Genomic DNA, 27,042 nt, shown 5'->3' on the forward strand with positions numbered 1-27,042 from the left:
CCGGGCGGGGCCCGCGGGCCGCCGGCAGCGCTCACCCGCGGGGCCCGGGGCCGGCGGCCGCCGCCAGGAGGCGGCCGGAAGCGGGAGGGCGGGACCCCGCGGCCGTGCGGGGCGCGTGCTGACGTGGCGGCGACGGCGGCACCATGCGGAGCGGCGGCGGCGGCGGCCCGGTGAGTGCCCGGGGTGCTGCTGGCCGCCGCCGGCGGGACTGGCGCTTCGCCCCGAGGGTCTCGCTGGGCTCGGGCGCAGAGTGGGCTCGGCGCGGCCCCGAGTAGCCGAGCGGCCCCGGTCTGCGCCGCTGCCGCCCGCGGGCCGCGCCCCGTCCCGTGGCCGGGCGGCGAGCGGGGCTCGCTGCGGGCTGCCCGGAGAGCCGGCGGCGGCGTTCAGGCCCGCTTTCCGCCCGGAGAGCCGCCCGCCGAGGCTGAAGCCGGGGGGCGGGTCCGGAGCGGGGCGGCAGCCGCACGTGCTGCCCGCACGGTCTCCGTCGCGGGAGGCGGCAGCGCGTGGGGCCGCGGGCCGGGAGCCCCGCGAAGGGCGCGAAGCCGTTCCCGTGTCCCGCGGGGTCGGGACAGGCGCGGCAGCGCGGAGCACCGGGGGCTGCCGTCGACGCCGCCGCCGGGGCCGGGCTCGGCAGCCGCGGCGGCCTCCCGGCCTCGGCCGGAGCCGCCGTGCGGGGCCCGGCGCCGCCTCCCGCGGTCGCTGCGGCGGGGCAGGCCGTCTCCAGCCGCCGCCCGCGCTCGGGCCGCAGCAGCGACCGCTCGCCGAGCGCCTGCCTGCCTCCTCCCGCCGCGGCGGGGCGCTTGGCCGCTCCGCCGCCCGTGCGCGTCGGGCCTCTGCGTGCTGCGTGGGCAGCGCGCCGTGCGGGTGGGAACCCCGCGGGCCTCGGCGGCGCTGTCTCTGGAGGCCCCTTCGGGATTGCGGCTGTCAGCTTCCCGGAGAGGGCGCCTCGGCGGCTCATCCCTGCTCTCCCTTTTTGATTGCCTCTCCTTAACCGGGAGCGAAACGTGTCCGACAGGTCTCCGCTTTTATGCAAAGTCTTTTACTCCTAGAAAGAAAAATCCCCACAAAAGCACCTTAAAACATGTGCCGTGTCTGTCAGCCACCCGGGTCCCGCAGGTGGCAGGTGAGGCCGGCTCACGGCAGCGGGCTGCGCCTGCCCGTCTGCTCGGTTTTCTCATTACAGCTTCGCAGGCCTGGTTTGTTACTGTAGCTGCTCCTCAGCGCGGTTTCTCCATGGTTCCGATGTAGGGGTTTCCCAGCCGCCGCTCTTGGCTGCACATAAACTGCCTCGAAGTAATACAGGCGCAAAGATCCCATTGCCTTTCCTTCCAGAGAAGACCGAGTAGGACCGTGAAGTCATTGATTGAGCAGTTGTGGCGTTCTCTCCTGCTCCTCCCGTGAGCAGAGACTCTGGGGCTGGAGACCCAAGGACCCTCTGACGCTCTGTAGTCACGGTTTAAGGATTCATCTAGTTGATGTTGCTGCCGTCTGCTGAGTTTCTTACCTGTTGGCTGGGCTGTCTCTCACTGACTGTGGTCCTGGGAAGAGTGAACTGCTACTTGTTCCTGTGTACAGATGAGATGGCGAGAGCATAAAAGACAGGTCAAAGTTATATTTTTCCCAGTGCCTTTGTTTTTTTAGTGGTGAGTTTCATTTGCCTGGAAGCTGCCCATTCCCTAGTTCTGCTGCAGCACCCGCAGTTTGTCAGCATCTCCTCCTGACGAGTCATCGCAGTTTTACGATTTCTTCCGATTCTGTCATATCCCCGTGTGCTGTTTTCCCCAGAAAACATGTAGCGTTTCTTTCTAACAACTAACTTCATGGCATGGTCCAGTTGATAATGTGCATTACATTTTTCTGTAAAGACGATGGGTAGTTTAGCCATGTTCTCCCTGCTGACCCGCCTCCCCCCGAAGTTTCTTAGCCAGTTCCTGTATGTGGCAAAATACTCTCTGTTCCCAGGTTACGTCTTTGGCATTTCATATACTTCTGCTGGGCATTGATTTTTGTGCCATGTAAACAAGTGCCGTGTAAAAGCTAGTCAGTTGAGATCTAAACCATTTGTCATCGTGTGTGTCACGTGAAGCGTGGGGGCATGGGGGAAGATTTTTCTCGACCCCTAGTGCTAGGTCAGCGCCCCAGGAAAGCTGAGACCCTTGTGCCTGACCAGTCCGTCAGCATCCCGCTACAGGGACCCTTCAGCAAACAGTCCCACTGGATCGGAGGGTGATTTGAGCGACTTGCTCAGGGGAACACGCCAGCAACAGCAGGTGGGACCCCTTGGTGGGTCTGCCCACGAATATTTTACCCGCTGCCAGTTACTGCTAGCGTCCACAAAGGATTAACGCTAACAGCTTCCGGAATAACGCTCTTTACTAATATAAGATGGTGACCAGTTGGGGTTTGTGATTGCTGGTGATAGAGACTGTCTGCAAAAGTGAGCTTGGAGTCGTACACAAGCAAACTATAATCACTAATAACAGCTAGCATGAGTTAGTTATTTAGCACGCATAAGGTCAAGTTCTTACTTTGTCTTATTATTGGCGTCCGCGTGGGGGAGAAGACGGGTGCAGCCTGTTGACGGATGCCAGAAGTTAGGATGAAGTCTTCCCTAACTTCTCCCCTCATCTGCCCACCTGTTTTACTTCGTAGTGTATTGCGTATTCATTTATCGTACATAGGATTGGTTACAAGCTTCTCGCTTCTAATGCAAATTAGTACGCATCCAGAGATAGCACTGCTGAAGCTCTCTACTAACTGCGTGGGCTCCTCAGGTGGGGTTTTGCCCTCTTTTGGGGGGGGCTATTTGAGTTGGAGGTGATGATCTCCCACTACCACAATTAGCTTTATCTTACTTTCAGCTAATTTTCTGTTGGTGTCAGTGGACTGCAACACCTTCGGGTCCTGTTTTCTCTCCTAGCGAGTACTTCCCTCATGCGAAGGCTTCCTTCTGCGTAACTTAGGTGACGGTGTTCTTTGCACTGTCTGTTCTGTGTGTCTCTTCCTCCCCAAGGCTGACTGCCTTGGTTAGAAGTCCCTTCATTCGTACCAACTTTAGGGTGAGTCGGATTGACCTAGCTTTGTGGACACTGAATCGGAGTCGGGTAATCCAGGAGTTTAGACAGCAATCCCCCCTGCCCTCCTCCTCCCCGCCTGGACTGATTTCAGTCCAGGACTAGCCCTTTTCCGTCATATTTCGGTGGAGCTTGAGCAACTCCAGGCATACACTTTGTGGTTACTAACTTGTATCGGGTGCCCAGTGAGGTGTAGTAGTTCCTTGGAGGCCGGTAACTTTGAGATGGAGGTGTGCGTTAGTATTACGATGAGATTATTTCATCTGAAGAAAGTCATTTTGCCACAGTGGTTGACTGGCCGCGGACATCTCGTGGGTTCTTCATGCAACAACTGGTACGCAGCTTATCAACTGTGTGGTGCCATCAAGTTGCTGTTCCTGCGGGATAGCACAATAGAGCCTGGCCGCGGTGTCTCTGCTCCATCCTCCGTCACTCTTATCAGCATGTGCTGAGCTGGCAGGGTGTGTTGCCTGGGGAGCTGTGGTGATGTAGATTCCGTGCATGCCAAGCATCCTGCAAGCGACAGCTGTATTTTACCCTAAAAAAGCTTTCTGGAGTATGGCGCTTCTGTCAGGACCCCATTTTCTCTAATTGCCCCCCTCAAGGGGATTTTCCCACAGCGTGGTCAAGTCTGGGGCAGAATGCAGGTACCACTGGACGCATTGGAGACAAAGAACACTCCCTCGTGCCCCGTTGCAAGGGGAAGGATGGGCTTTCGTGTGGGGAGCGTAGCGAGGCGCATCCCTCTTTTGATGCCAGTCGTAATTCATCTGCGAGTTGAACAGGTTAAACGCTTCCTGGTTGCAGAAAACAGTGGTTTCCTTTTCAAAGGATGGTATGCACGTCCTCAGAGTGCAGGTGACTGTGTTTAACTGAACGGCGAAACGTGCATAAAGCAGAAAAATGATGCCACTAATGTAAATTGTTCTTACTTTGTTAGGACGGCAGGCCTGGACATCACAGGCAACAGAAGGTCAAGAGGTCTCTGGGAAACAAAAGGTATGTGAATGTTTCTTGCGTGGTTTGGTGGGAGGGCAAGAAATAAGCTGAGGGATTCCTCTTGGAAAACCGTATCTGGTCTGTGCACGATATTCTGAATTTTAAGAGCTGCGATGATTTTGGTTTGTGTGATGAGCGTCTCAACTGACTTTGCTCATTGGTTTGTAGGAAAAGTGCTTTTCTGACACTTCACAAAGGGGTATGAGCTTTCATTGATTGTTTTCAAAAGGGTTTTAGCACTGGGAAGATAAATACGTTATGTTTGAGACCAAGCGGTGTTCCAAAATCTATGTATTTGGAGCGTGATTGCAACTGTGAAAGGCTTTAGTTAAGAGAATTCCTCTCCCCGTCCTTCTGCGGTACCTTCTTAAACATAGTCTATACTGATCTGACCTGGTACCATCAACGCCTCCCACCTACTGATTTTAGTACGGATGTGTTCAAACGTGTGAACTCCACAACCCGGCACGTGGGAGAGTATTGCTGGGACGCCCATCGCTGTCATCGTTAAGCGATCTACTTATTTCAGTTTGTGAATTGTGGCAGCACTGGGATACGTTGGCAAGTGTTTCTGTTTTCTGTTCTCTCCTCTCGCCCGTTAATGGTATTTGCCCAGAGAATAGATACTCTCTGTGTTGCTTTGACGCCTAATGGTTTTGCTGTCGTGTTACGGTAGTGTAAATGTCCAGGCATTTCAGGGCTGTTGAGAAATACTTGAGACTAGCGAAGCCAAGTTCCGTCTGATCTTGAGGAAGAAAAATCGGGGCTGCTGGCTTGTCTATCTAAATTCATCTTCATGTAGTGCGATTTGTAGGATCTACTGTAAGGCTGTCTCCATTGCTGAAAGCCCTTGCTGGTTCAGATTCTTTCTAGCGTTAAGTCTTTTAATTGTAGTGTCAGCTCTGGCTCTGAGAATAGGTACTGAAGGAGATCTTGCCCTTTGTGGGATGGAAGAGGTCTCTTTTGTAATGCTGGGCTGCAGAAGAAGTCCTATATTCTCCTCGGGTTGCTGAAGGACAACTGTGTATTTTTAAACGGGGTTTAACTTGTGCCTGCTTCCGAAGTTGGAGGTTTGAGGCAGGATGGATTTATTTATTTTTTCTGTTCCTCTCAAAAGCTTTTTAATGTCATTCTCTAAACAGACGTCCTGAAAGATAACATTTGGGGTGGCACTTTTCAGTTCAGGAAATCGAGGCGATTCGGGGAACTGCGCGATGAATTTTAGAGCACTTGGGAAGATGCGAGGGGTGTTGTCTGTCCGGTTATTGTGGTTGTGCGTGTATGTATGCATACCTGTACACAGGATTTTGAGTTGTTGTTTTCCAGGTCTAAGCACTTTGAGGAGGTGGAAACTACTGTCCTAGGACTGAGCAGTAACTGCGATGAGACAGGCAGCAGCGTGTCTTCCGCCTCACCACAGGGTCGAGTGAACGGAAGTGCAGAGTCCAGAAGCAAGCGGGCCATTCGCAGGCCTGCTTACTGGTTGGAAACGAGAGGAGTAAAAGCCAGCATTAACAAATCTTCAGAAAATAAAGGTACTCGTGGCTCCTGGCTCGATGCAAACCTGTTTTTCTCTGTGGTTCTTTGATGAGAGCTTAGATGACTTCTGAAAGACATGCCACAGATTCCCAGCTTGGTAATGCCACTCATGCATCAGGAGAAATAGATTTCCTCCACTGCAGAAATATAGGTGAAATTCTCTGAGGTTACACGGTTCCTTTTGAGTGACTTGTCTCTTGAAATCAATGACTCTGTGGCTGAACCTAGTTTTATCTGTAGAAGAGGTGTGTATGAGGGTTCTGCCAGTCGTATCAGGAATATGCTTTGAGAGCTTCAAAACCAGAACAACCATCGCTAAAGATGTAGAAGAGGGTTCATTCAGCAGTATTCTGGATTAGGCATGGGTTTTGTGGTTGGTGGTAGGTTTTTGTTTTGTTTTTTTTTATTAAGGATGCTTTCATTTCTTTTCTCACTTTTGTCACTGACTGTTTTTGGATTTGGAGTGGTTTGGGTCCTATGCTCAGATTTCCCAGCCTGGCAGCTGTTTTCCAACCTTCTCGTGTGGCGGAGAGCCAAATCTTTGCTCTTCTTTAGTGTGCTTCCTTCTCGCCTCTAAGTCAGGATGTGTATCCCATCCTGTTGTGGGGAGAGCCGAATCTGGCACCTTGATAGAACCAAGGCTGCTGCAGCCCCACACCCCCAGGTCCAACCAGTAAGGAGGCTAAGCGCGTATTGCTGTAGGTACAAACACAGGGCTGCCACCTGTACACGCAGCCAGCCACACGGACCAGCGCAAAGAGGCGCGCTGAGCACTCGCACAAACAGCCCCAACAGCCTCCATCCTGTTTGCCTGTCTGGCTGATCAGGATGAAGATGTGTTGGTGGGAGAAGAGAAGCATATGCAAAACGTGCTTATAAAGAAGTGCGTGTATATAGGTATGTGTATGTTTGTGTGTGCACGCCCAAGTGCAATGTGGATCTCTCCTGTAGCTGGACTTAAACAGTCGCTCTGCTCTGTATCTGGCCTTTGGATCCTGGCCTACTCAGTTGCTGGTACGTGGACATACTGGCCCCTGAGGCCTGCAGAGCCACGCCAGTCGCTGGTGTAGACCTCCTTACAGACAGGCTCACATGCTCAGACACTGCTGTCCCCTGGTCCCTCTGATTTGGTGTCAGGCATGAGCAGGCTTGTGTACAGACCAACCACCTGTACAAGCAAGTGGTCCTTTTTATCCTCTTACACCTCTGCTTTCCCGCACTTGATCCTCCCCAAATCAGCTAATCCTCACCCTTTCCCTTCCTTTGATCCCACTCCTAAACATCCCAGTCCTGTGTCACCCTGACTTGTTCTTTGCTGGCATCCCGTGTGTCACCTAACCGTAGGTGTTAACACCACACTCTGCCCCTCTCCCTGCTCCCTTCCCTTCCCGCTCCCAAAGGGTGCTGCAGAGGGTGGTTCCCAGGGACTCATCCTGGTGGGTCTCCTGGGACAGACCTGGGAAGAAGGTGTCTGTTTCTTTGAGACCATCATTTGTGTTCCCCTGCCTGCCGTCGTGCTTCTGTACTTGTCTGTGGTCGTGGAGATAAGCCTTTGGTAGGCCTGGAAAGGGTGAGGGGAGGCAGGATGTTCCCTGGGGTTCCCCACCTGCCGTTGTTTCTCTGTGCTACTTTGTGTGTGCGCGCAGACGAGCTTTTTATGACATAACCTCGCACCTTCTGGCTCGCTTCCCGAGGAGTGTTATTTTCCCAGGCCGTGCTGTGACACTGGTTCTTGCATATTTGCTGTGTCCGAGGATCGCAGGCTGTGGAGTACCTAGATGTTACTGAGTCCAAAGGCTGTCTCTAGCTCACTGGTGTCCAGGTGCCTTACAAAATCTACTTTCCCGCACACACACCCACCCCACCCACCCCCTTTTTTTTGGAGTATTGAATACGAGGATAAGCTGAGGCAGCAGCAGGCTCAAAGCTGTTAGCCAGAGTGAATGATGAAAGTGAAGCGTTTCTGTTCTTACTCGTTAGCAGGAGAAGTACTATTGAAAGGCAAGAGGAAGTCTGAGCAAGGGGAAGGCGAAGATCTTCCGGACTCTCCCAAGAAGAAGCAGAAGATTTCGGGTAATACAAATAACTTGTAATTCCTAGTTGCAAGCCTCCAGGCGCTTCAGATTTCCTCCATGCCCAAACGCCATCCTCTGCTGTCTTCCAACTCTATTTTGGATTCTAGGTGTTTTGCTACAGGAGCCAGTTGGCTAGTTTTGATTTTACAGTGGGAGATGATTGTTGTAATTTCAGTCTCTTCAAAGTCCAGCAAAGGGAGGGAGGAAAGGAAGCAGGGGAAGTACAGGCTAGTGTGCTTCATTTCAGTTTCCCCAGAGATTCTGGACTAAATAATCAGAGAACTTAGTTGTAAAGCTCTGGAGATGAATGAGTAGATGATAACAGCAATACGGGTTTGTTGAGGAGAAACCAAAGCCGACCACTTTAATGCTCTTTTACCGCAGAGACAGATGCCGGGGCAGGGGTGGTGGTGGGGGAAAGCTGGACATCATAGGTCGTTCATGCCTTCAGAGGATTGATAATCAGTGGTGAGGTGCAAGAGGAAGTGTACGAGTGGTGAAAGCAGGAGCAGGTGACGCAGGAGAAGTATACATCTGCCGTTCAACCTTGCAGGGATGAGGTTAAGGAAGCCAAGGGCAACCTGTAGTTGAATCTGGACAGGAAAGGATTCTACAAGTATGTGAACAGCAGATGGAAGGCCAGGGAAAGCATGAGTGCATTGCTGAAGAGGGCAGGGGAACTGGTGACAAATGATGTTGAAAAGGCTGAGGTACTCGGGGCTTCCTGTGCCTCATTCTTGATGAGTTACAGGAATCCTTCAGGAATGCCGGGTGCCCGAGACCAGAGGGAGGGTCTTGAGCAAGGGAGCCTTACACTCGGTGAAGGAGGGTGAAGTTAGAGTGCTTAAACAGACGGGACATACCTAATTATTTACCAGCTAACCAGGGAGGTCGCAGCTGACTGGAAGTTAGCAAATACGATGCCTACCTAGAAGAAGGGCCGGAAGAAGGATCCTGGGAACTACAGGCCGGTCGGTCTGACCTCGGGTGCCGGGGAAGGTTATGGAGCAGATCATCTTGAGTGGCATCCTGCGGCACGTGCAGGACAACCAGATGATCAGGCCCAGTCAGTGTGGGTTTATGAAAGGCAGGTCCTGCTTGGCTAGCCTAGCCTAATCTCCGTCTGTGACAAGGTGACCCGCTGTAGTGGATGGGGAAAGGCTGTGGGTGTCGTCTGCCTAGACTTCAGTAAGACCTTTGACAAGGTTTCCCACAGCATTCTCCTGGAGAAAGGGGCTGCTCATGGTTTGGACAGGTGTCCTGTTCACCGGGTAAAACCTGGCTGGGTGGCCGAGCCCAAGGAGTGGTGGTGAATGGAGTCACAACCCGCCGGTGGCCAGTCACGCGTGGTGTTCCCCGGGGCTTGGTGCTGGGACCAGTCCTGTTGAGTATCTTTGTCAGTGGTCTGGATGCGGGGCCCTAGTGCTGCCTCAGTCAGTTTGCAGACAACGCCAGGTTGGGCGGGAGCGTAGATCTGCTCGAGGGCTCTGCAGAGGGACCTGGCCCGATGGGCCGAGGCCAATGGTATGAGGCTGGACACGGCTCGGTGCCGGGTCCTGCCCTTGGGTCACAACAGCCCCACGCAGCGCTACAGGCTTGGGGGAGAGTGGCTGGGAAGCTGCCCGGCGCGAAGGGCCCTGGGGGTGTTGGTCGACAACCGGCTGATTGTGAGCCGGCAGCGTGCCCAGGGGGCCGAGAGCATCCTGGCTTGTGCCTGAAATAGTGTGGCCAGCAGGACTAGGGACGTGATTGTCACACCGCGCCCAGCACTGGCGAGGCCGCACCTCACGTCCTGGGCTCGGTTTTGGGCCCCTCACTCCCAGACAGACACTGAGGTGCCGGAGCGTGTCCAGAGCTGGGCAGGGGGCTGGGGAAGGGTCTGGAGCACCAGTCTGATGGGGAGCGGCTGCGGGTGTTTAGTCTGGAGAGGAGGAGACTCGGGGGCGGGGGACACACACGACACCGTACTGCTCTCCACAACTACCTGAGAGGAGGCTGTAGCCAGCGGGGGTCGGTCTCTTCTCCCAGGTAACAAGTGACAGGACAAGAGGAAAGGGCCTCAAGTTGCGCTGGGGGAGGTTTAGATTGGATATTGGGAAAAGTTTCCTCATCGAACGGGTGGTCAAGTATGGAACAGGCTGCCCAGGGAGGTGGTGGAGTCCCCACCGCTGGACGGATTTGAAAGACCTGTAGATGTGGCGCTTGGGGATGTGGTTTAGCGGTGGGCTTGGCGGTGCTGGGTTAACGGTTGGACTCGATGCATCTGACAGGTCTTTTCCAACCTAAATGAGTCTGTGATTGTATGATTCGAAGTTACATGGGGCCTGACGGGTTGTACTGAGTGCTGAGAGAGCTGGCTGATGTCATTGTGAGGCCACTCTTGATTATCTTTGAAAGGTCATGGCACCTGGGAGAGGTTCCTGAAGACTGGAAGAGAGCAAATATCACTCCTGTCTTCAAGGACAGAAAGAAGGAAGAGCTGGGGAGCTACAGGCCGGTCAGTCTCACCTCAGTCCCTGGGAAGGCGATGGAGAGAATCGTCCCGGAAATCATTTCCAAACATATGAAGGACAAGGTGGTGATTGGGAGTAGTCAGCATAGATTTACGAAGGGCAAATCCTGCTTCGTCAGCCTGACAGGCTTCTACAACGAGGTCACTAGCTTGGCGGATGAGGGGAGAGTCGTGGATGTTGTTCACCTCAGCTTTAGTAAGGCTTTTGGTGCTGTTTCGCACGACATCCTCGGCGGTGAACTGGCCAAGTACAGGTTAGATAGATGAACAGTCCAGTGGTTTGAACACTGGCTTAAAATCCAGGCCCAGAGGGTCGTGGTCAGCAGCACAAAGTCGAGTTGGAGGCACATCACTAGCACTGTACGCCAGGGGTAGGTGCTGGGGCCAGTGCTGTTTAAGATTTTCACTAATGACCTGGGCAGTGGGACAGCGTGCACCCTCAGCACGTACACACGTGATACGAGCGGTGGTACATGAGAGGGGTGTACTGCTGTTCACAGGGACCTGGACAGGCCGGAGACTTAAGTAGAGAGGAATCTCTTGAGGTTCATCAAGGAGAAGTGTGAAGTCCTGCAGCTGGGCAGGAATAACCCCACATAGCGGCATATGCTGGGGGCTAACTTTGTGGAAACCAGCTCTGCAGACAGGGACGTCGGGGTCCCGAAGGACAGCGAGCTGGCCTTGAGCCAGCAAGACGCGCTGTTGTGGCAAGGGCAGCCAACAGCATTCTGGGCTGCCTTAGGAAGAGCGTTGCCAGCAGGTCAGGGGAGGTGATCCTTCCTTTCTGCTCAGCACCAGAGTACCGTGTCCAGTTCTGGGCTACCTGATACAAAAGAGAGGTTGGTGCAGGGCTGCAAAGATGATCGAGGGACTGGAATATCTTTCCTATGAGGACAGGCTGAGAGAGCTGCGACTCTTCAGTCTGGAGAAGGCTCGGGGGGAATCTTACCAGTGTGTATCAAGGCTTGGTGGGAGGGAATGAAGAGAAGGGAGCCAGACTCTTCTCTGTAGGGCTCGCTGACAGAACAAGAGGCAGCGGGCACACATGAAGACACGCAAAGTTCTGCCCAAAGGCAAGGATAGACTTTTTTACTGTGAGGGTGGTCAAACCCTGGCACAGGTTGCCCAGAGAGGTTGTGGAGTCTCCATCAGTGGAGGTACTCAAATCTTGACTGGACGTGTTGTTGGGCAGCCTGCTCTAGCTGACCCTGCGTGAACAGAGGGGTTGGACTAGGTGATCTCAGGAGGTCCCTTCCAGCCATAACATCGCTGTGATTGCTGTGAAACAGAAACAAGTATAGAATGATGGTTCGCAGTCTGTCTGTCCTAGGTTCGATTCTAACCATTGTTTTTGTCACCAAGGACCTGGAAGTATATGTAGACAGCACAAAGCCGAAAGGGATGGCAAGTGCGGTGGAGAAAAAGCTGAAATTGAAAGCGGTCTTGATGTTAGAGAAGCAGTCTGAAAAACAGAATGGAATATAATATAGTGTGTAAACTTAAAGACGCTGTAGTTGGGAAGAAGTATTAGTGCAGCTGAAAGACAAAGAGCGACATCCTAGGTGTCGGTTCTTCAGAAGAGGGTTTGAGATTTATAACAGCTCAAATGTTGAATAAGGACCAAGAGCGTCATACTTGTTCCTGAAAAGGCACATGTCGTGCTGAGGTGTTTGGGCAGAGATGCAGACTGTCAGGCATGTGAAGTAATTCTTGTGCTCTAATGCAGGGTCACACTTGGAGTGCTGCTTCAGCAGTGGACACTGCAGTTCAGGAAGTGTGTGGACCAGCTGAAGAGACCAGGGAGAAGAGAGCAAAAAAACATAACCCCGTGAGAAAATCCTGAAACAATAAGAGTTGTTTAGCCTAAAGAAGACAGGAATGAGTAGAGGAACGGGACTGTCCCATTTGGTTGCCAACAAGTCGTTAGATTGGCTCAGCCATACTGTGAACAGGGGATGTTTCAGTGTGAAGAGTTCCCATCCCCTGAGCTGTGTGTATGCACAACCGTACAGATAGCAGATATCTGGATGGGGCTAATGCCTGCAGCTGTAAGTAGCTATGGATTTTGAGAGGGAGTAGGGAACATAATCTTGACGTTCCTTCAAAGGAAAAAAAACCACCAAAAAAACCATTGAACATTTCTGAATGAGTAGCTTTGAGACAGCAGGCTGAGTAGCAGCATCCTAGCAAAAAGACTCTGCTTTTTTGTAACAAGGCTCGCGAAATTAAGTCTTCCGGTCTTTCTTGTTTGTGTTCTAACAGGAAAAAACCAGCAAGCTGGAACGCAACAGAACTCCAGAGCGAAAGGCCCCTGTGTTCAGAAAGAACCAGAAACCTATGGCCCAGGTAAGAAGCAGCAGCAGTTGCTCAGAACTGTTAATGAAGCAGCGTGTCCTGGTTTCAGCTGGGATGGAGTCACTTACCCTCTTAGGAGCTAGTACAGCGCTGTGTTTTGGCTTTGGTGAGAGAGCAATGTTGATAACGCACTGATGTTTTCAGTGGTTGCTGGGTAGTGTTTATCCCAAAGTCAAGGCCTTTTCAGTTCCTCGGGGCCTGCCAGCCAGAGGGCTGGAGGGGCACAAGGAATTGGGAAGGGACACGGCCAGGACAGCTGGCCCGCGCTAGCCAACGGGATATTCCACACCGCAGAATGTCGTGCTCAGTACATAAACTGGGGGGAGTTGGCCGGGGCCTGCTCAGTGCTGCTCGGGGGCTGGCTGGGCATTCGTCAGCGGGTGGTGAGCATCACTTGTTTGGGGGTTGTTGAGAGCTATTTCTTACTTCCCTCCCTTTGGATTTTACTCCTCTCCGCTTCTCCCTCTTTTTCCTTCCAGTAGTTGTTATGCTTATTCTAGTTTTTATTCTAATTTCTTTCAGTTACTGACTTGTTCTTATCTCAGCCCTTGAGGTTTACCCTTTTCCCGATTCCCCTCCCCAGCCCTGGGTGGGGCCGGGGCGGAAGCGAGTGGCTTGGTGGTACTTTGTCGCCGGCTGGGGTTAAACCTCGAGGCATCCGAAAGATAAACGTGATTCTTTCTAGGATTTGAATCTGAGCAACAGCTGCGCTTCGGGTGTTTCCATCTTGTTGTTCACTGTACTGTTGACAAGGAAGAACTGGCTGCTGTCCTTCTGGCGCTGTGTCAGTACTGCAGAGCAAGACTGGAGGGACTGCATACTGCCTAATAGTGTAGTTCCAGGTGGTTTTACCCCTGCACAGTGGGACGGTGAAGGGGGAATTGCTTTCTGAAGAGAGCAAAAGCCCGTTGAAATAGTTTCAACTCTACAGCTTGCAAAAATATGTATACTTTTTTACTCAGCAGAGTATGTTTGCAGGAAAAACTCTGTCGCTGTTGCTGCCAAGTCACCTCTTGTGGTAACCTGGCAGGCAGAGACTCAAGCAGTCCGTGCTAGGAGAACAGCGTTAGCCTTGGCTCAGCAGGTGGAATGACGTGGGATGTGTTGCTCACAGCACTCGTGAAATAGCCCAGTTTTCTGCCCAGTGCTGTCTGATTCACAGGCTTTTCCCGCAGCCACCTGGGGAGGGGCAGCCCCTCCCTGATACTACTGGGCCAAGGGGAAAGCCTTTAGATCTTTTGATGATAAGACTTTGGGCAGATGGCTGCTAAGCCACTTTCTTCCCAGAACCCCTTTCAGTAATTTATAACCCTTGTGGCGTATGGCCCTTCACAAACAGGCCAGGAACTGGAGAGTGTGCCACACAGGGTACTTTTCCCTGGCTGTTTCTTGAGGATCTTGGCCCGGTGGTGTAGCTCTGTTCACTTTTGGTGCCAAGGTGGCTGGCTAACGTAAGTGGCGTGCTAAAGATTTGGTTAGTAGAAGCGAACCGTGGACTTTGTCTGAAACTGTTTGGTCACACCTGTGGCTGCTTCTACTGTGGAAACCCTTTTGCCAGAAGGAGAGTTTACTCTGCATGCTGAAGTAATTGTGTAAAATACAAGTGAATGGATGAAAAATCTCTGCTGCACAAGTGGAAGAACATTCCTTGCAAGGAGATGGTAGGATTAAAGAGTTTTTATTGAACGGTCTCCCAAAAGGAGTGACGTGTGCCTCGTCCCATGACACACTGGAAGCTGCAAATGAGCTAAAGCTATTGAAGTGTCGCTGGACACGAGTTTGGTAGCGTGTGACCTGTTTCCTTCTAGGATTCATTGTGCAAGTGGAAGGGGAAAAAAAAGATGCTGTGTTTGCAGTTCTGTTGCAAACCTTTTGTTTTGGCAGGTAGTATGGAAGAGCGGTGGTCTTTGGAAATTCAGGACAAAGGCCGAGTTACCTGCCCAACATGCCGGGCTGTGGTGAGGAAGACTGTAGAAGGACTGAAGAAACATATGGTAAATTGCAGGCAGGTAGGAACAGGAGAGATGAGCAACGTGTTCTTTAATCCTCTTCAGCTTGCTGCCTGCACGCTGTTTTGTGTTGCATTTAGAACCGGTTTCCTCTCATCATCACGTCTCTAAGCGAGAGTCCTTTGTACACATGTTAAGAGGCTGCGCTTGGTGCTTCTGGCTTAGCCTTTTGCTGGCGGTTTGGGGTAGTGAACAAAGGTGTAGCTATTTTATTGTTCCCCTGAATGTTAGGCTCCCTAAAATCTCTTCTGTTCTTGATGGGCAGTTACCAGGCACAAACAAAATGTTCTGCTCTCCTGCTCCTTTCCCCCAAAGCGTCTCCCACTGCTTTGGTTAGCTTACAGTTGCACGCACCGTGTCCTTGTTTGTTTCTAGGAAATGTTCACATGTCATCACTGTGGGAAGCAGCTGAAGTCTTTAGGAGGGATGAAATACCATGTCATGGCAGACCATAACAATCAGGTAACATGACTGCTGTGCATCTAAAAACCCTGCAGGCAAGAGAGTTTTGGGTTCCTTCCCCGGCACACACAGTATCAGAGCATGGTGGCTTTTTCCTGTGATGTAGCTGCTCCAGTCTTCTCTGCCTGTTATTTTTCCTGTGAGATTTAACATCTGAAAAAACAGTAGAGTGTTAGGAGAGATGGTAGCCGTCCTGCATCTTAGAAAGAGGGGGTGAATTTCTGTTTAGGCTGGTTATACGGTCACAGGTAAACGGCATTCTCAATGAGAAAAAAAATGATTGCTCATTAGGCTGCGAGTTTCAGTCCTGTGCTAGAAAGCCGTTTTTCTACATCCAGAGCAGACTAGAGTTCAGTGTTTTACAAGTTGAAAGGTAAAAAAGCAGAAACAGCAGTTTAGTTCTTGTCTGTGTTTACTGTAAAGATAGGAATGCTACAGTCTGCTTTTCCTCTTTGCTGTTACTTTAAAGAGGGCGATGTCTCCTGTTGCAGTTGTGAAGAATTAGAACTTTTGAAAAGGTCACTGGGAAGTTTGGGTAGGGTTTAGATCAGGGGTCCTCAAACTTTTTAACCAGGGGGCCGGCGCGTGGATGAAGTGGCAGGAAGCCATCTGCGGCTGCTTGGTTTCCCCCCCCAACCCCGGGCGGGGGAGTTCTGTAAATACCGGGGGCTGGATTGAGGACCCTGGGGGGGCGTATCCGACCCACAGGCTGTAGTTTGAGGACCCCTGGGTTAGATAATTGGTTACTGTTCTTTTTTATGTGGTTCTCAGTACTGTGGTTTCTGAACCTACAGCTGTATTAGTAAACATAATAGGCCAGGGATCACGCTCTGACCCTGAGGAATAGGTCTGTCACTCTGTTCTAACTTTCTCTTCAGTCCAAGTGTAATATTATTATTAGGTAGTGTAGGAAATAATAAACAGTAACCATTGGAGAGAGAACAGACAAGAACTTGAGCTATAGTTTCGCACAGGTGAATAACCGTTACAGGTAGTTAGTCGGCTTAGCTTTAGTTGGGCTAAGTGGAAATGGCAGGCCCAGGAAATGTTAAAGGTGCGTGACAGAGATGAGTAAGTACTTCCCACAGGCAGAAGAGGACCAAAGTAATTATGGAAATACATACCTTTGTCCTTCCCAGCAGCTGTGGCTTGGGACCATTTCTTAGCAAGGTTTTGTTCCTAGATAGCTATCTAAATGTTAGAATGCTTATCTGCAAAGTGGTTTTCAGGCAGTTTACTCCCTTTAAAGGTAATTCGGTTGTTCTGGGATATAGACAGACCGTGATCATTGTATTAGATACACTTTTGTAAAATCTTAAGTTGCAGAGATGTAATTGTTTTGGAAGCTTTCCTTCAGTTGTGTGTTGACTAGTGAATTCCCTGTGAGAAGAGCTGTAAATGCTGAGCACCCTATGTTTTTCTTTCATCTTTCTGCTGTGCTTTAGCCAGTTGTGAAGGAGGGAGGAGAACTGGATGAGCAGCTTGAGCGAGACCGCCTTCGGAAGGTTTTGAAGCGTATGGGAAAACTCAAGTGTACGAGGGAGGTAAGCTGCATTGTGCTAAGTATCCTGAATTAAACAGCGGCAGATGCATGAATATAAAACATTAAGAGAGTTCTGCTGGGTCTGCTGTGGGGCTGGCTAAAGCTGGATTTATTTCAAGATCCTAGGTATGTTTTAAGACAGAGTATTGTAGAATGATTTGGGTTCAAAGGGACCTTTAAAGGTCATCTAGTCCGGCCCTCCTGCAGTGAGCTTCTTCAACTAGACCGCGTTGCTCAGAGCCCTGTCCAACCTGGCCTTGAATGTTTCCAGGGATGGCACACCTACCAGGTCTTTGGGAAACTTCCGCCAGTGCTTCACCGGCCTTTTTTCCCTTCAGTCTAGTCAGAGGGCACCCTCTGAGTTCAAAGCTGTTACCCCTTGTCCTATCGCTACAGCCCCTACGGAAAAGTCTGTCCCCATCTTTCTTGTAAGCCCCCTTTCGGTATGGAGAGGCCGCAGTAAGGTCTCCCCGGGGCCTTCCCTTCTCCAGGTGAAACAGCCCCAACTCTCTCAGCCTTCCCTCCTAGGAGAGGTGTTCCAGCCCTCTGATCATTTTTCATGGACCTCCTGTGGACCCGCTGCACCAGGTCCATGCCTTTCCTATACTGAGGACTCCAGAGCAGCACGCCAGGTGGGGTCTCGCCAGAGTGGAGTAGAGGGACAGAATCCCCTCCCTCGACCTGCTGACCACCCTTCTTTTGATGGCATCCAGGATACGCTTGGCTTTCTGGTCTGCAAGCACACACTGCCAGCTCGTGTCCGGTGTTTCATCCACCAGTACCCCCAAGTCTGGCTCGGCAGGGCTGCTCTCAATCCCTTCATCCCCCAGCCTGTACTGATACCGTGGGTTGCCCCAACCCAGGCGCAGGACCTTGGTCTTGGCCTTGTTGAACCTCATGAGGTTCGCAAGGGCCCACTTCTTGAGCTTGTCCAGGTCCCTCTGAATGGCATCCCATCCCTCAGGCATGTCAGCCGCGCCACTCAGCTTGGTGTCGTCTGAAAACTTGCTGAGGGTGCACTCGATCCCACTGTCTGTGTCGCTGACAAAGACATTAAACAGTAGCGGACCCAGTGCGGACCCCTGAGGGACTCCACTCGTCACTGATCTCTGCCCAGGCACTGAGCTGTTGACCACTGCTCTCTGGATGTGAGATTCCAGCCAGTTTCTTACCCACCGAGTAGTCCACCAAGTCCGTATCTCTCCAATCTAGAGAGAAGGATGTTGTGGGGGACCGTGTCAGAGGCCTTACGGAACTCCACAGAGGTAATATCCATAGCTCTTCCTTTGTCCACTGGTGTGGTCACTCCATCACAGAAGGCCACTAGGTTGGTCAGGCAGGACTGCCCTTTGGTGAAGCCGTGCTGGCTGTCTGGAATCACCTCCGTGTCCTCCATGTGCCTTAACATAGCTTCTAGGAGGATCAGTTCCGTGATCTTGCCAGGCACAGAGGTGAGGCTGACAGGTCGGTAGTTGCCAGGGTCCTCCTTTCTACCCTTTTTAAAAATGGGGGTTTTGCCCTTCTCCACTCACCAGGGACTTCACCTGACTGCCATGCCTTTTCCGGTGTCGGGGAGAGCAGCTTGGCAACTACATCAGCCAGTTCCCTCAGGACTCTGGGCTACGTCTCATCAGGTCCCGTAGACTTAGGTACGCCGAGGTGCCTCAGGTGGTCTCAGACCTTCTCAGATCTTCTCTTCCAGCGGGAGGGACTTTGCTGCGCCAGTCCTCGCCTTGAGGTCCATCCGCTCGAGAGGTGCGGCAGGAGTGAAGACTGAGAGAGAACTTGCTGAGTACCTCCGTCTTCTTGTCTGTTGTTGCCAGTTTGCTGGTCGTGTTCATCGCAGGGTTACGCTTTCTTTGACCTTTGTGTTCTGGCTGACATACCTAGAGTAGCCCTTCTTCTTTTTTGTGTCCTTTGCCAAGTTCAGCTCTGGCCACGTCTTTGCTTTCCTGACCCTAACCCTACACAACCAGGCACCTTACACCTGGCGATCGAGAGCTCTTGCACTCTGTGGAAGGGGTCCTCAAAGACCTGGAGCTCTGTTCTGCTGCCTTGTCTGCTTGCCTGTAAATGTAGGTTCAGCAAAGGTATGACTTTATAAATGCGTTCAGTGGAATGCGTCAGGGAGGAAGAAGTTAAAGGAGAACCGTGTTAACTTGCAACAGTATTATAAACTGCTGACAGCATTACGTGATCGTTAAGGCTGCAAGGGAACCGGCTGAGGTCACCTAGTTCAACCCCTGTGCTCAAGCGGGGTCAGCTGGAGCTCTTTGGGTATCTCATGTGTTGGTGTCTTCAAGGGGGATCGAGAGGACACTGCATTGTTTCTCGTGTGCACCAAACACATTTTATGAATGTGTGCTTCTGCTCTTTCCTCAGTTGTTTGTGATGGCTGGGAAGATGGTTTTACACATAATTAACTGTGTGAGCGTGTCTCTGGTTTCTGAAAGTACTGAGACTGGCTACAGCTAGAGAAGGGGATGGAGGCCTCCCTTAGATGGATACATCTAAGAATATTAAAACCTGGCTGATGCACGTTTGATTTGTTCTGTTCCCAAGCTCAGTGTCAAGTTGATCACTGGATTCAGTGTCAGGAGATCCTCTAGTAAGTGACATCCGCTGGAGCCATTGGGGGTTTTTGTTGTCCTCCACTGCAGCAGGAGGCAATAGCTGTATCCTGGGAGGAGCTGAAAGTTTTATTTACCATTACCCGAGTGTTGCTATTGCTCTAGACAGTCTGGCCGGCCAAGCAAGTGTAAAAGCTCCCTCTTTTTCTGCCCACCTCCCGCATTTGTATCTGAATTCAATCTTCCCGTTTTGTGCATCCTCATTTTACACCTTGCTTCTTCAGTCCGCATCCTGACATTTTTTGTTGCGCACTACCTACAAAGAAGCTGTAAGAAACAGTTTCTCCCATCTGAGCCAATTCTTTCTCCCAGATTTTGTCTGTCTGAACAGGTGAACGTTAAGGTTTGCTACCTCATGGTCTCTGGTGTGGCAGGAAAAGTGCCAGTACTTCGGTGAGCAAGCTGTGGATCCTATGCACAGTGGGCATGTGATCACTTGGCGAGCACTTTTCTTCCATGCCTTTTTCTTCTGCATTGGCAGGGCTGCACAGGCAGCTTCACGACCATAATGGGATACCTGTATCATGTTAAAAAATGTGGGAAGGCTGCTTCTGAGCTGGAGAAAATGGCTATGAAGTGCCATCACTGTGGAAAAGCATACAAATCAAAGGCAGGACTTGTCTACCATCTGCGATCTAAGCATGGGCCGGTAAGTGCAAATGGCCATAGTTATCCCGATAGCCTGGTGGTGCTTGAGCCATCCCGATGTGCAGCGCACATAGGCGTTTGTCTGCTGGTCGGGTGGGTACTTAGGCCTGGCAAATCTTTGTGTTTTTCTGTCTCTCTGGAGTATTGTGTCCTTGACACTTTCCTTCTAGCAGCAGCTGTTGCTGTTCCGTGACTAGGATGAAGTTTTTGATAGTGAATCACCGTGGCAGCAGTAAACTTTCCCCAGCCTGACTGTTGCTCCATGGAAGAATGGCGCCAACATGTGTAACTTGTGAGGTGCTTTTCTTTTGCTCTTGGAAGACCCAACACTGGAGCGGAGCAGGCAGTACTCTGCTTGTTGTCCATGAGGGCGTTAGAGGGAACGGTGCGATCCTTTCAAGACCAGCGGCTGCATGAAACTGTCTGCTTGAGCCTTAGTGCTGTGACCCCTCTGAGTAGATCTGGGGTTCTGTCTCGCTAGAGGGGTGCACTTCTGTCCTGTGCCTGTGAGAGCGAACCACAGCCGCAGCAGCATTTTTGTGAGGGATTTGGCAGAATATTTCTTGGCAGTCTTTAGTGTAACTGAAGTGGGAACTACCGAAGGAGGCTCACCTTCTTTGGCCCTCATTGCAGGTCCCTTTCCTCCATGAGGAGAGAAGAACAGAGAGCCTGAAGGAAATCAAAGGTGAGCCAAACAACACGGGCAGAGTTCAGAGGAGATCTGCAAAGGCGGCAATCTACTATCTCCATGAGCTAGCTGGAGAAGAGCTGGCCAGAGAGTGGCCGAAGAGAAAAGTTCTGCAGGACTTGATTCCAGATGACCGGAAGGTAGAAATGCTGTCTGGGGTCTGAGTCTTTCTTCACATCGGATGAGTCTTGCGCTGGCATCTACCCAGTGTTGCCAGTGTTCAGTGGCCCACGGAAAGCAAGTATTGAAGAAGTACTGTCTTGTGGGAGGGATCAGGTGTTGCTGTCCCTGGTCTTAGATGACAGTGTGGCTACAGCAGCAGTTGCTGTGGTGTAAGTATTTCATCCAGGCAGGCTATAATGACTTCCCAGGCGTATCGCTGTCAGTTTCAGTGGGCACAAGTAATGAAGGCAGTTGTAGGCAGTATGTTGCTGGCAAGTCATAGGCTACAGGTCGCTGCTGCCCTGCAGTGATAGTTCGTAGTTTTTCAGGCAGCAGAGTTTCCAGGAGCGTCTTTTAGGCTGTAGGAGAAACCCAAGGGTAAAGGGTGGTTCATGATTTGGGCGGGGTACGTACAGTTAGAGGGATGGTTGTAGTCAAAGTCTGGGGATTCTGGCCTTGGTGGGGGCTGTTCCAGGTTCAGTTATGTTTGTGGAGAGTCAGTGAGACAGGAAAGGATTGGCTGTTAGCGCAGGACAAGAAATAGCACCTCTGTCTCACAGCCTGGGAGAGAAAGGGCCATACTTGGCACTCTGCGTAGCCAACGCTGCTTCCAGCTTTCAAGTCCATCTCTTTATCTCAGCTGAAATATACTCGTCCCGGACTGCCCACCTTTAGTCAAGACGTGCTGTGCAAATGGAAAACGGAGATAAAGATGTACCGAAGAGTCCACTGCCCAAATCAGGTAATCCTGAAGTGTTTCTGAAGCCTCCAAGGGGACAGATCTCAGGTCTGTGTGAGCCAACAGCTTTCCAGAACCCTGACATTGCAGTTTGTCTCGCTGTGGGCGACAAATTCTGCTCCACGGTTGGTTAGTGTCACCAAGACGCTGTCTGGACTGTTGCTGGAGGGGTGATGCCTCTGGGGATGTGTTTGTCTGCTTCAGGGCCAGTAACGTGGTGTCAGACTGGACAGCTTTCCCATCCAGCTGGGAGCCGGCCCCTTTGGAGGTTTGAGCAGTAGCAAAATGTCAGGCCCCTGCCTGCCTAGCAGGTGCACTAAACCTAAGTACGGAAGCAGGAAGGAGTAGAGATGGAAATGTAAGAGTAGAGGAGCTGTGTCTGGCACAGCAATTAAGTTTTCTTTTGAAAGCTGGAAACGAGCTACAGAAGACTCTTGCATGGCGCTGTTGTCCTGCTCTAGGGACGCTTATGCATGTGCACTTGGTCTCTTACAATCCCACGCACCAGCCACCAGTCAGATCCACTGAGAAGAAAAGTCCCCATTGGTGGAGACGGTGGTAGATGTGATACAGGGGACACCCGCTGCCAGGTAGCCAAGTGGCGGCTTCCATCCAGGTTTGGATGTAGAAACAATGCCGTCCCCCTGCCCTACCCCATCGCCAGCACTCTCTCCCCAATTTTCAGCCTTGCGTCATTTCCAAGTGTAAGAATTGCAACATGGTGCTGTGTATGGAGCTGTCTCCAGAAAGCAGCTGTCCTGTTTCACCGGCGGGTAACGCAGAAGCATGTCTTGCACCTCCCTCCTGTTTCAGTGCCTGGGATGTCGGCTGCATGGGACCGAGTATCCCGAGGGTGATGCCCAACGCTCCACGCGGGGCAGGCCTGCAAAGCTGCCCTTTAGCTGAGACCGCTGATGCGGATGCAGTGCCCCCAGGGACGTGAGCAGGGCAGGAGAGGTTGAAGCGTCTTGTTCTTGCCCCTGTGCTCTGCCTGAAATTAATCTCTGCTGCACTTTAGGCAGAATGCAAACTCTGTCGTTGCACTCAGGCTTTAATAGAGGGCGAAAGTAACTGTGACAGGAGTCTCTTGGAGATGTCGAAATGCGCTCAGAAACACTTCACTTGCTGAAAGCTTATGTCTCTTTTGATGGTCCTTTTAGCAGAAACATCCTGGCTTTGTAGGACTCGGTGTCTCCCTCCCCCTGCCTCTCTTATCCCTTTTGGAATTGTCTTCTGGAGAACAAGACTTTGTTGTGTGGGAAGAAGTGATTTCTTAACTTGAGTTTTGCTGACGTGCCCTTTTTTTACCGTTTCAGGGTTGTGAGTCTGTATACGGCAGCGTCTCGGGACTCAAATCTCACCTCGGCACGTGCACCTTGGTTGGTAGCCTTCCTGTCCTCACTGTCTGTTATACCGATAGCCGGACTGTCCCTGTGCTTCAGCTGTCTCCTTGTTGAAGCTGTTGCCCAGCCATCTGCTGATCCGAGTTCCTCACAGTTTGAGGGCTTTGCTGTGTGCTAACGGGGTTGCCATTGCAAGCACTGCTTGAGGCAAGGAGGAGGCATCTTAATGGGCTGCCTTTTAGTGAAACCGCAGTCCTAGCTGTAGATTCACAGCTACAAGAGCATTTTTTCCAGGTACGGTGCCAGAGACCTTGTAACATCTCACAGAGCAGTCGTACGCTTTGTGGGCATAGCCGGCGCATAAGGTCAGCGCTCCTGTAGCTAAAGCATTGTCTGGTACGAGCAAGAGTTTCTTACTACTGGGTTGTATCTGAGCAAGAGTCAAATACAATATATAGGCGCGTCAGCCTTCTTGGCAGCAAGTGGTGATGGATTTTTTTGTTTTGGTGCCAGGGAGACTTTGTGGCTGGTAAATACAAGTGTCTCCTGTGTGAGAAGGAGTTCGTTTCAGAGAGTGGGGTCAAGTATCACATCAACTCTGTGCATGCTGAGGTAAGAGGCAGAATGGAAGTCTTCCGACCCCAGGCTGTCGGAGGGGGGGAGGGTGTCTTGGGAAGGAAATGCTGGATGCTTGCCCTGTTTTATTTTTTCCTTGCTCACTGCTAGGGACAGGGTCCTAGGCTGGCGGGGCCTTTGGTTTGCTTAAACACGCATTGGTCTGGGGAACAGGCGTGTTGCTTCGCGTGTCTTGTCCCAAGCTGCTGCTGCTCGGTTCAGCTCTTCAGCCTTTTCCATGCCTTTAGCCAGGCAGTTGCCAAATCAAGCCTGAATCCTCTGAGACAGGGCAACACCTGAGGAGGAACACCGGGAAGCAGATCTTTGTTAGGCAGCTGCCTTTCCAGATCTCAGGTTTCAGGAAGCCCTTGTCCCAGGAGGCAGCTTTTGTTATAAGCTCTGATAGGCTTTATACGGTATGTTCGCCATGGGTACCAACCTGTTGCCTTCTGAACCCTCCAGGACTGGTTTGATGTGAACACAACTACCACCAAAAGCTTTGAGAAGCTAATGAAAATCCGCCAGAGAGAAGAGCAGAGGAAGCAACGGAAGAAACGTCCTTTGACCCGGGGCAAAAAGAAGAGTACTGGGACCCTGGCTGCTAAGAAGCTCCCCGTTGCTGGAGTTGAAAAAACGAGAAGTAAGAGAGGTCGTCCCCGGCGGGTGGACAATGAGAGCGTGAGCAGTGAGGAGGGGCAGCCACAAGTTTCACGGAGAGCCAAATTTCCAAAAACCAGCCGCAAGCGAGGCCGGAAGTAAAGCCCTAGAAGAAGAGCAGGAGCAATCCTAAAGCTTCTCAGTGAGAAGCCCCACTTGTGTCACGCTCATAACCCACAGCGCTAATATGAGCAACTGAATGTCTTTGGGACTGTGACTCCGTTCTGCTCAGTGACCTTGATTCTGAAACTGTTGCCTCTGGTCAGTTGTGGGAGACTTCAAACCAAAGCTGCGGTAGGGAGGCTGCCTCTCCTGGTGCAGTTCCCTTGGACGGTGGCACTAGCAGGGCAGCCGGTGTAGTTCCTGCTCTGGTTGCAGTCTCAGTTTGGCTCGCATTAGTTGCTTGTTTAGTGGTTTCCAGTACAGCAGCTGTCTGTTTTGTCGTCTTCCTCTGATGGGTGAGATGAGGGTTCTTTTCTAGCAGTTCTCCCTGTAAGGGACTGGCTAGCGCACCGTTTAGGTCTCAGTAAGTGGGGAACCCTTTCTTGCACAGTACATACACAAACGAAGCAGTGCTGTGCAGAACGGAAAGGCTTTAGCTTGCCCTGGCAGTGTCCTGGCTGCTGTCAGCGAGGCTGCCCCCGAAGAGCAAAGGCCTTCCTAGCGTGTGCTCCAGCCTGTTGCGCAAGGCACCTTCTCTCCTTCTGTCGCTGGTGTTTAGGCTCAGCACCAGACAGCAGCACGTGAGCTCTGGTCTGCTTGGAAGTAGTTACCCTCGTCAGGAAACCAATATTCCCCTGGCATCTGTCTTCTGTAGCACTGGGCGTTGAATGTATGTCAGGGGTCTTCCAGTTCAATGAGGAATAAATACTCTCCAACCTTTTGAAGATTCACTGGCCCTTCAGAGACCCCCAGTAACTAATGTAATTAAGACGGTCTTCCTGGGCCCTCTGAAGACTGCTTCTTTCAGACTCACCTGGGAAACAAAACGTACTGCAAGATGGCTCATATCTGCAGTAGCAGTCTTGCTGGTGCTGAAACCCAGGTTTCATTGAACTGCCTTGCCAGTGTGTCGTTCCCTGTCATGCCGTGTTCCCATAGTGTCCTTTTTTTCTTGCACTGTAGGCGCCACGCCACCTTTGTTGTCTTCTATCACCTGTTTCTTTTAAATATTGCTTCCTCGGTGTGAATGAGGTTGGATAGCAGTGGCTTCCCTGTGTGGAAGAGGGTAAAGGAAGAGGGTTCGTTCTTTTAAGTCACAGGTATGACCTCTGCATCGTAGGGGATATCCTCCTGTGCTCCATAACTGCAGCAGATGTCATAGAAGCTAGTAGGAAGCTGCAGCACAGGCAGTACTACTCTGTTTTTCAAAGAATGGGTTCTCCAGAATTTCTGTTGTCCAAAAACCCACTGTACCAGGAAGTTGCAAAATTTGACCTTTCCTTGCAGTTTTGCAGGCAAGAAACTAGGTAGTTGGCTGTGTGTTGCCTCCCTGTGAATTTTCACTGTCTATCAACGCTGTTGATGCTTAAATGCACAGGGAAGCCACCACAGTTCCTGGTGAACAGGCAGGTTTATACATGTGTGTTACCACCAGAATAACCATGTTGGCCCTGACAGTGGGAAGTGCCGTATGGGCAGGGTGTTCTCCAGAACCACCTCTGCCAGGTAAGAAGCAATGCAGACCCCAGCTGAGCATGGTCTGTCTCTCGTGGGGAATAACACCTGTATGGCAGCAAGGCAGCGTGCAGTACTCCATTGTGATTGACATGCGACAGTTACGCTGTCCTTTGGAACCAGCTGTCGCTGTGGCTGCGGTGCTGTGCTGGAACTATAAATATGTGGACTTCTGTGCAAGGTGTGTAAGGTTTACAGTAAGACGGGCAAGACCAGAAGACGACAAAATAAAATGTCACCAGTGCGAGAATGCGGTTTCTTGTCTTTTTGGTGTGTAGTGTTCTTGGTACTATCCCTGCTTGTGCAACACACCCCACCCTGCCCACTTGGTTGTTCCCGCATGCTCTGGTGCTGCTCAGTTCTCTGCACCATTTCTCCTCAGTACCCCACTCGGCGCAGCTGTACTTTGACCACGTTTCCTACCTTCCCACCCAAGAGATGGACCACATGATAAACCCAAGACGTATAGGAGGTTTTTCTTAGTGATTTCAGCCTAGAGTCCTGTTTACTGTCATTTAGGAGTTACTAGCCAGACTTGCTTTCTAGACATGGATAATTCGTGACCACCTGGCTTTTATAGAGATGCATCAACAGCATCTTCCCCCACACAAACATGGCATGTGGGAAAACCCCCATTATCCAGCAGTACGTTCATGCTCCATCAGTGTTACAGCAGATTGTCAGCTGGTTTGGCTCAAGCTGGTTAAGAGGTGCTGGCGCTGCTGCACCAGTGCAGTGCACTACTTGTGAGGAGTGTCATCTTTTCAGGAGCACCTGCATCCTGCTGTAGATGGAAAAAGGCAGGCTACCCAGTGTGACTGCAGCTGGGCTCTATTGCGCTGAGGGTGTGGGAGAATTTAGCCTCAAGGGAGGTATTTTAATTGGGGAATTCACGTGTATGGGGGGCTATAACTAATGTACAAAACCAGGGAACTGTACTACAGCCTACTGTGCTAAGATTTACTGTTCAAGCACCTGTGAGTGCTATTCAGCCCATAAGAGTTCAGTTAGCCTAACATTTTGCAAATCCAGGTCAAAATTCTACCTTACAGAACGGTTTGGGTTGGAAGGGACTCTTAAAAACCACCTAGTCCACACACCTGGCCATAGGCGCAGACATCTTTCACTAGACCAGGTTTGTCAAAGCCTGGTCCAACCTGCCCTTGAACACTTCCAATGATGGGGCATCCACAGCTGCTCTGGGCAACCTGCTCCAGTGTCTCACCACCCCCATTGTCAAAAATGTCTTTCTCTTGTCCAGCCTAAATCAGCCCTCTTTCAGTTTAATACCATTGTCCCTTGTCCTGTCACTACA

At 51.4% G+C, this 27,042-nt stretch overlaps 1 protein-coding gene across 1 annotated transcript; it reads left to right on the top strand.

The window, feature by feature from the left end:
• Window positions 1-129: 129 nt before the first annotated feature.
• LOC106112958 (zinc finger protein 512-like) lies at window positions 130-25,977 on the top strand. Its single transcript, XM_055811240.1, is given in 15 exon segments — window positions 130-170; window positions 4,015-4,073; window positions 5,400-5,608; window positions 7,596-7,685; window positions 12,462-12,545; window positions 14,439-14,563; window positions 14,939-15,025; window positions 16,471-16,569; window positions 19,680-19,847; window positions 20,480-20,674; window positions 21,337-21,438; window positions 22,752-22,814; window positions 23,292-23,390; window positions 23,856-24,146; window positions 24,148-25,977. Coding segments are annotated over 15 exon segments (1,734 nt in total). The 5' UTR covers window positions 130-143; the 3' UTR covers window positions 24,184-25,977.
• The last annotated feature ends 1,065 nt before the right edge of the window (window positions 25,978-27,042 follow it).

Source organism: Falco peregrinus, chromosome 7 (assembly GCF_023634155.1).
Source record: "Falco peregrinus isolate bFalPer1 chromosome 7, bFalPer1.pri, whole genome shotgun sequence".
NCBI lineage: Eukaryota > Metazoa > Chordata > Aves > Falconiformes > Falconidae > Falco > Falco peregrinus.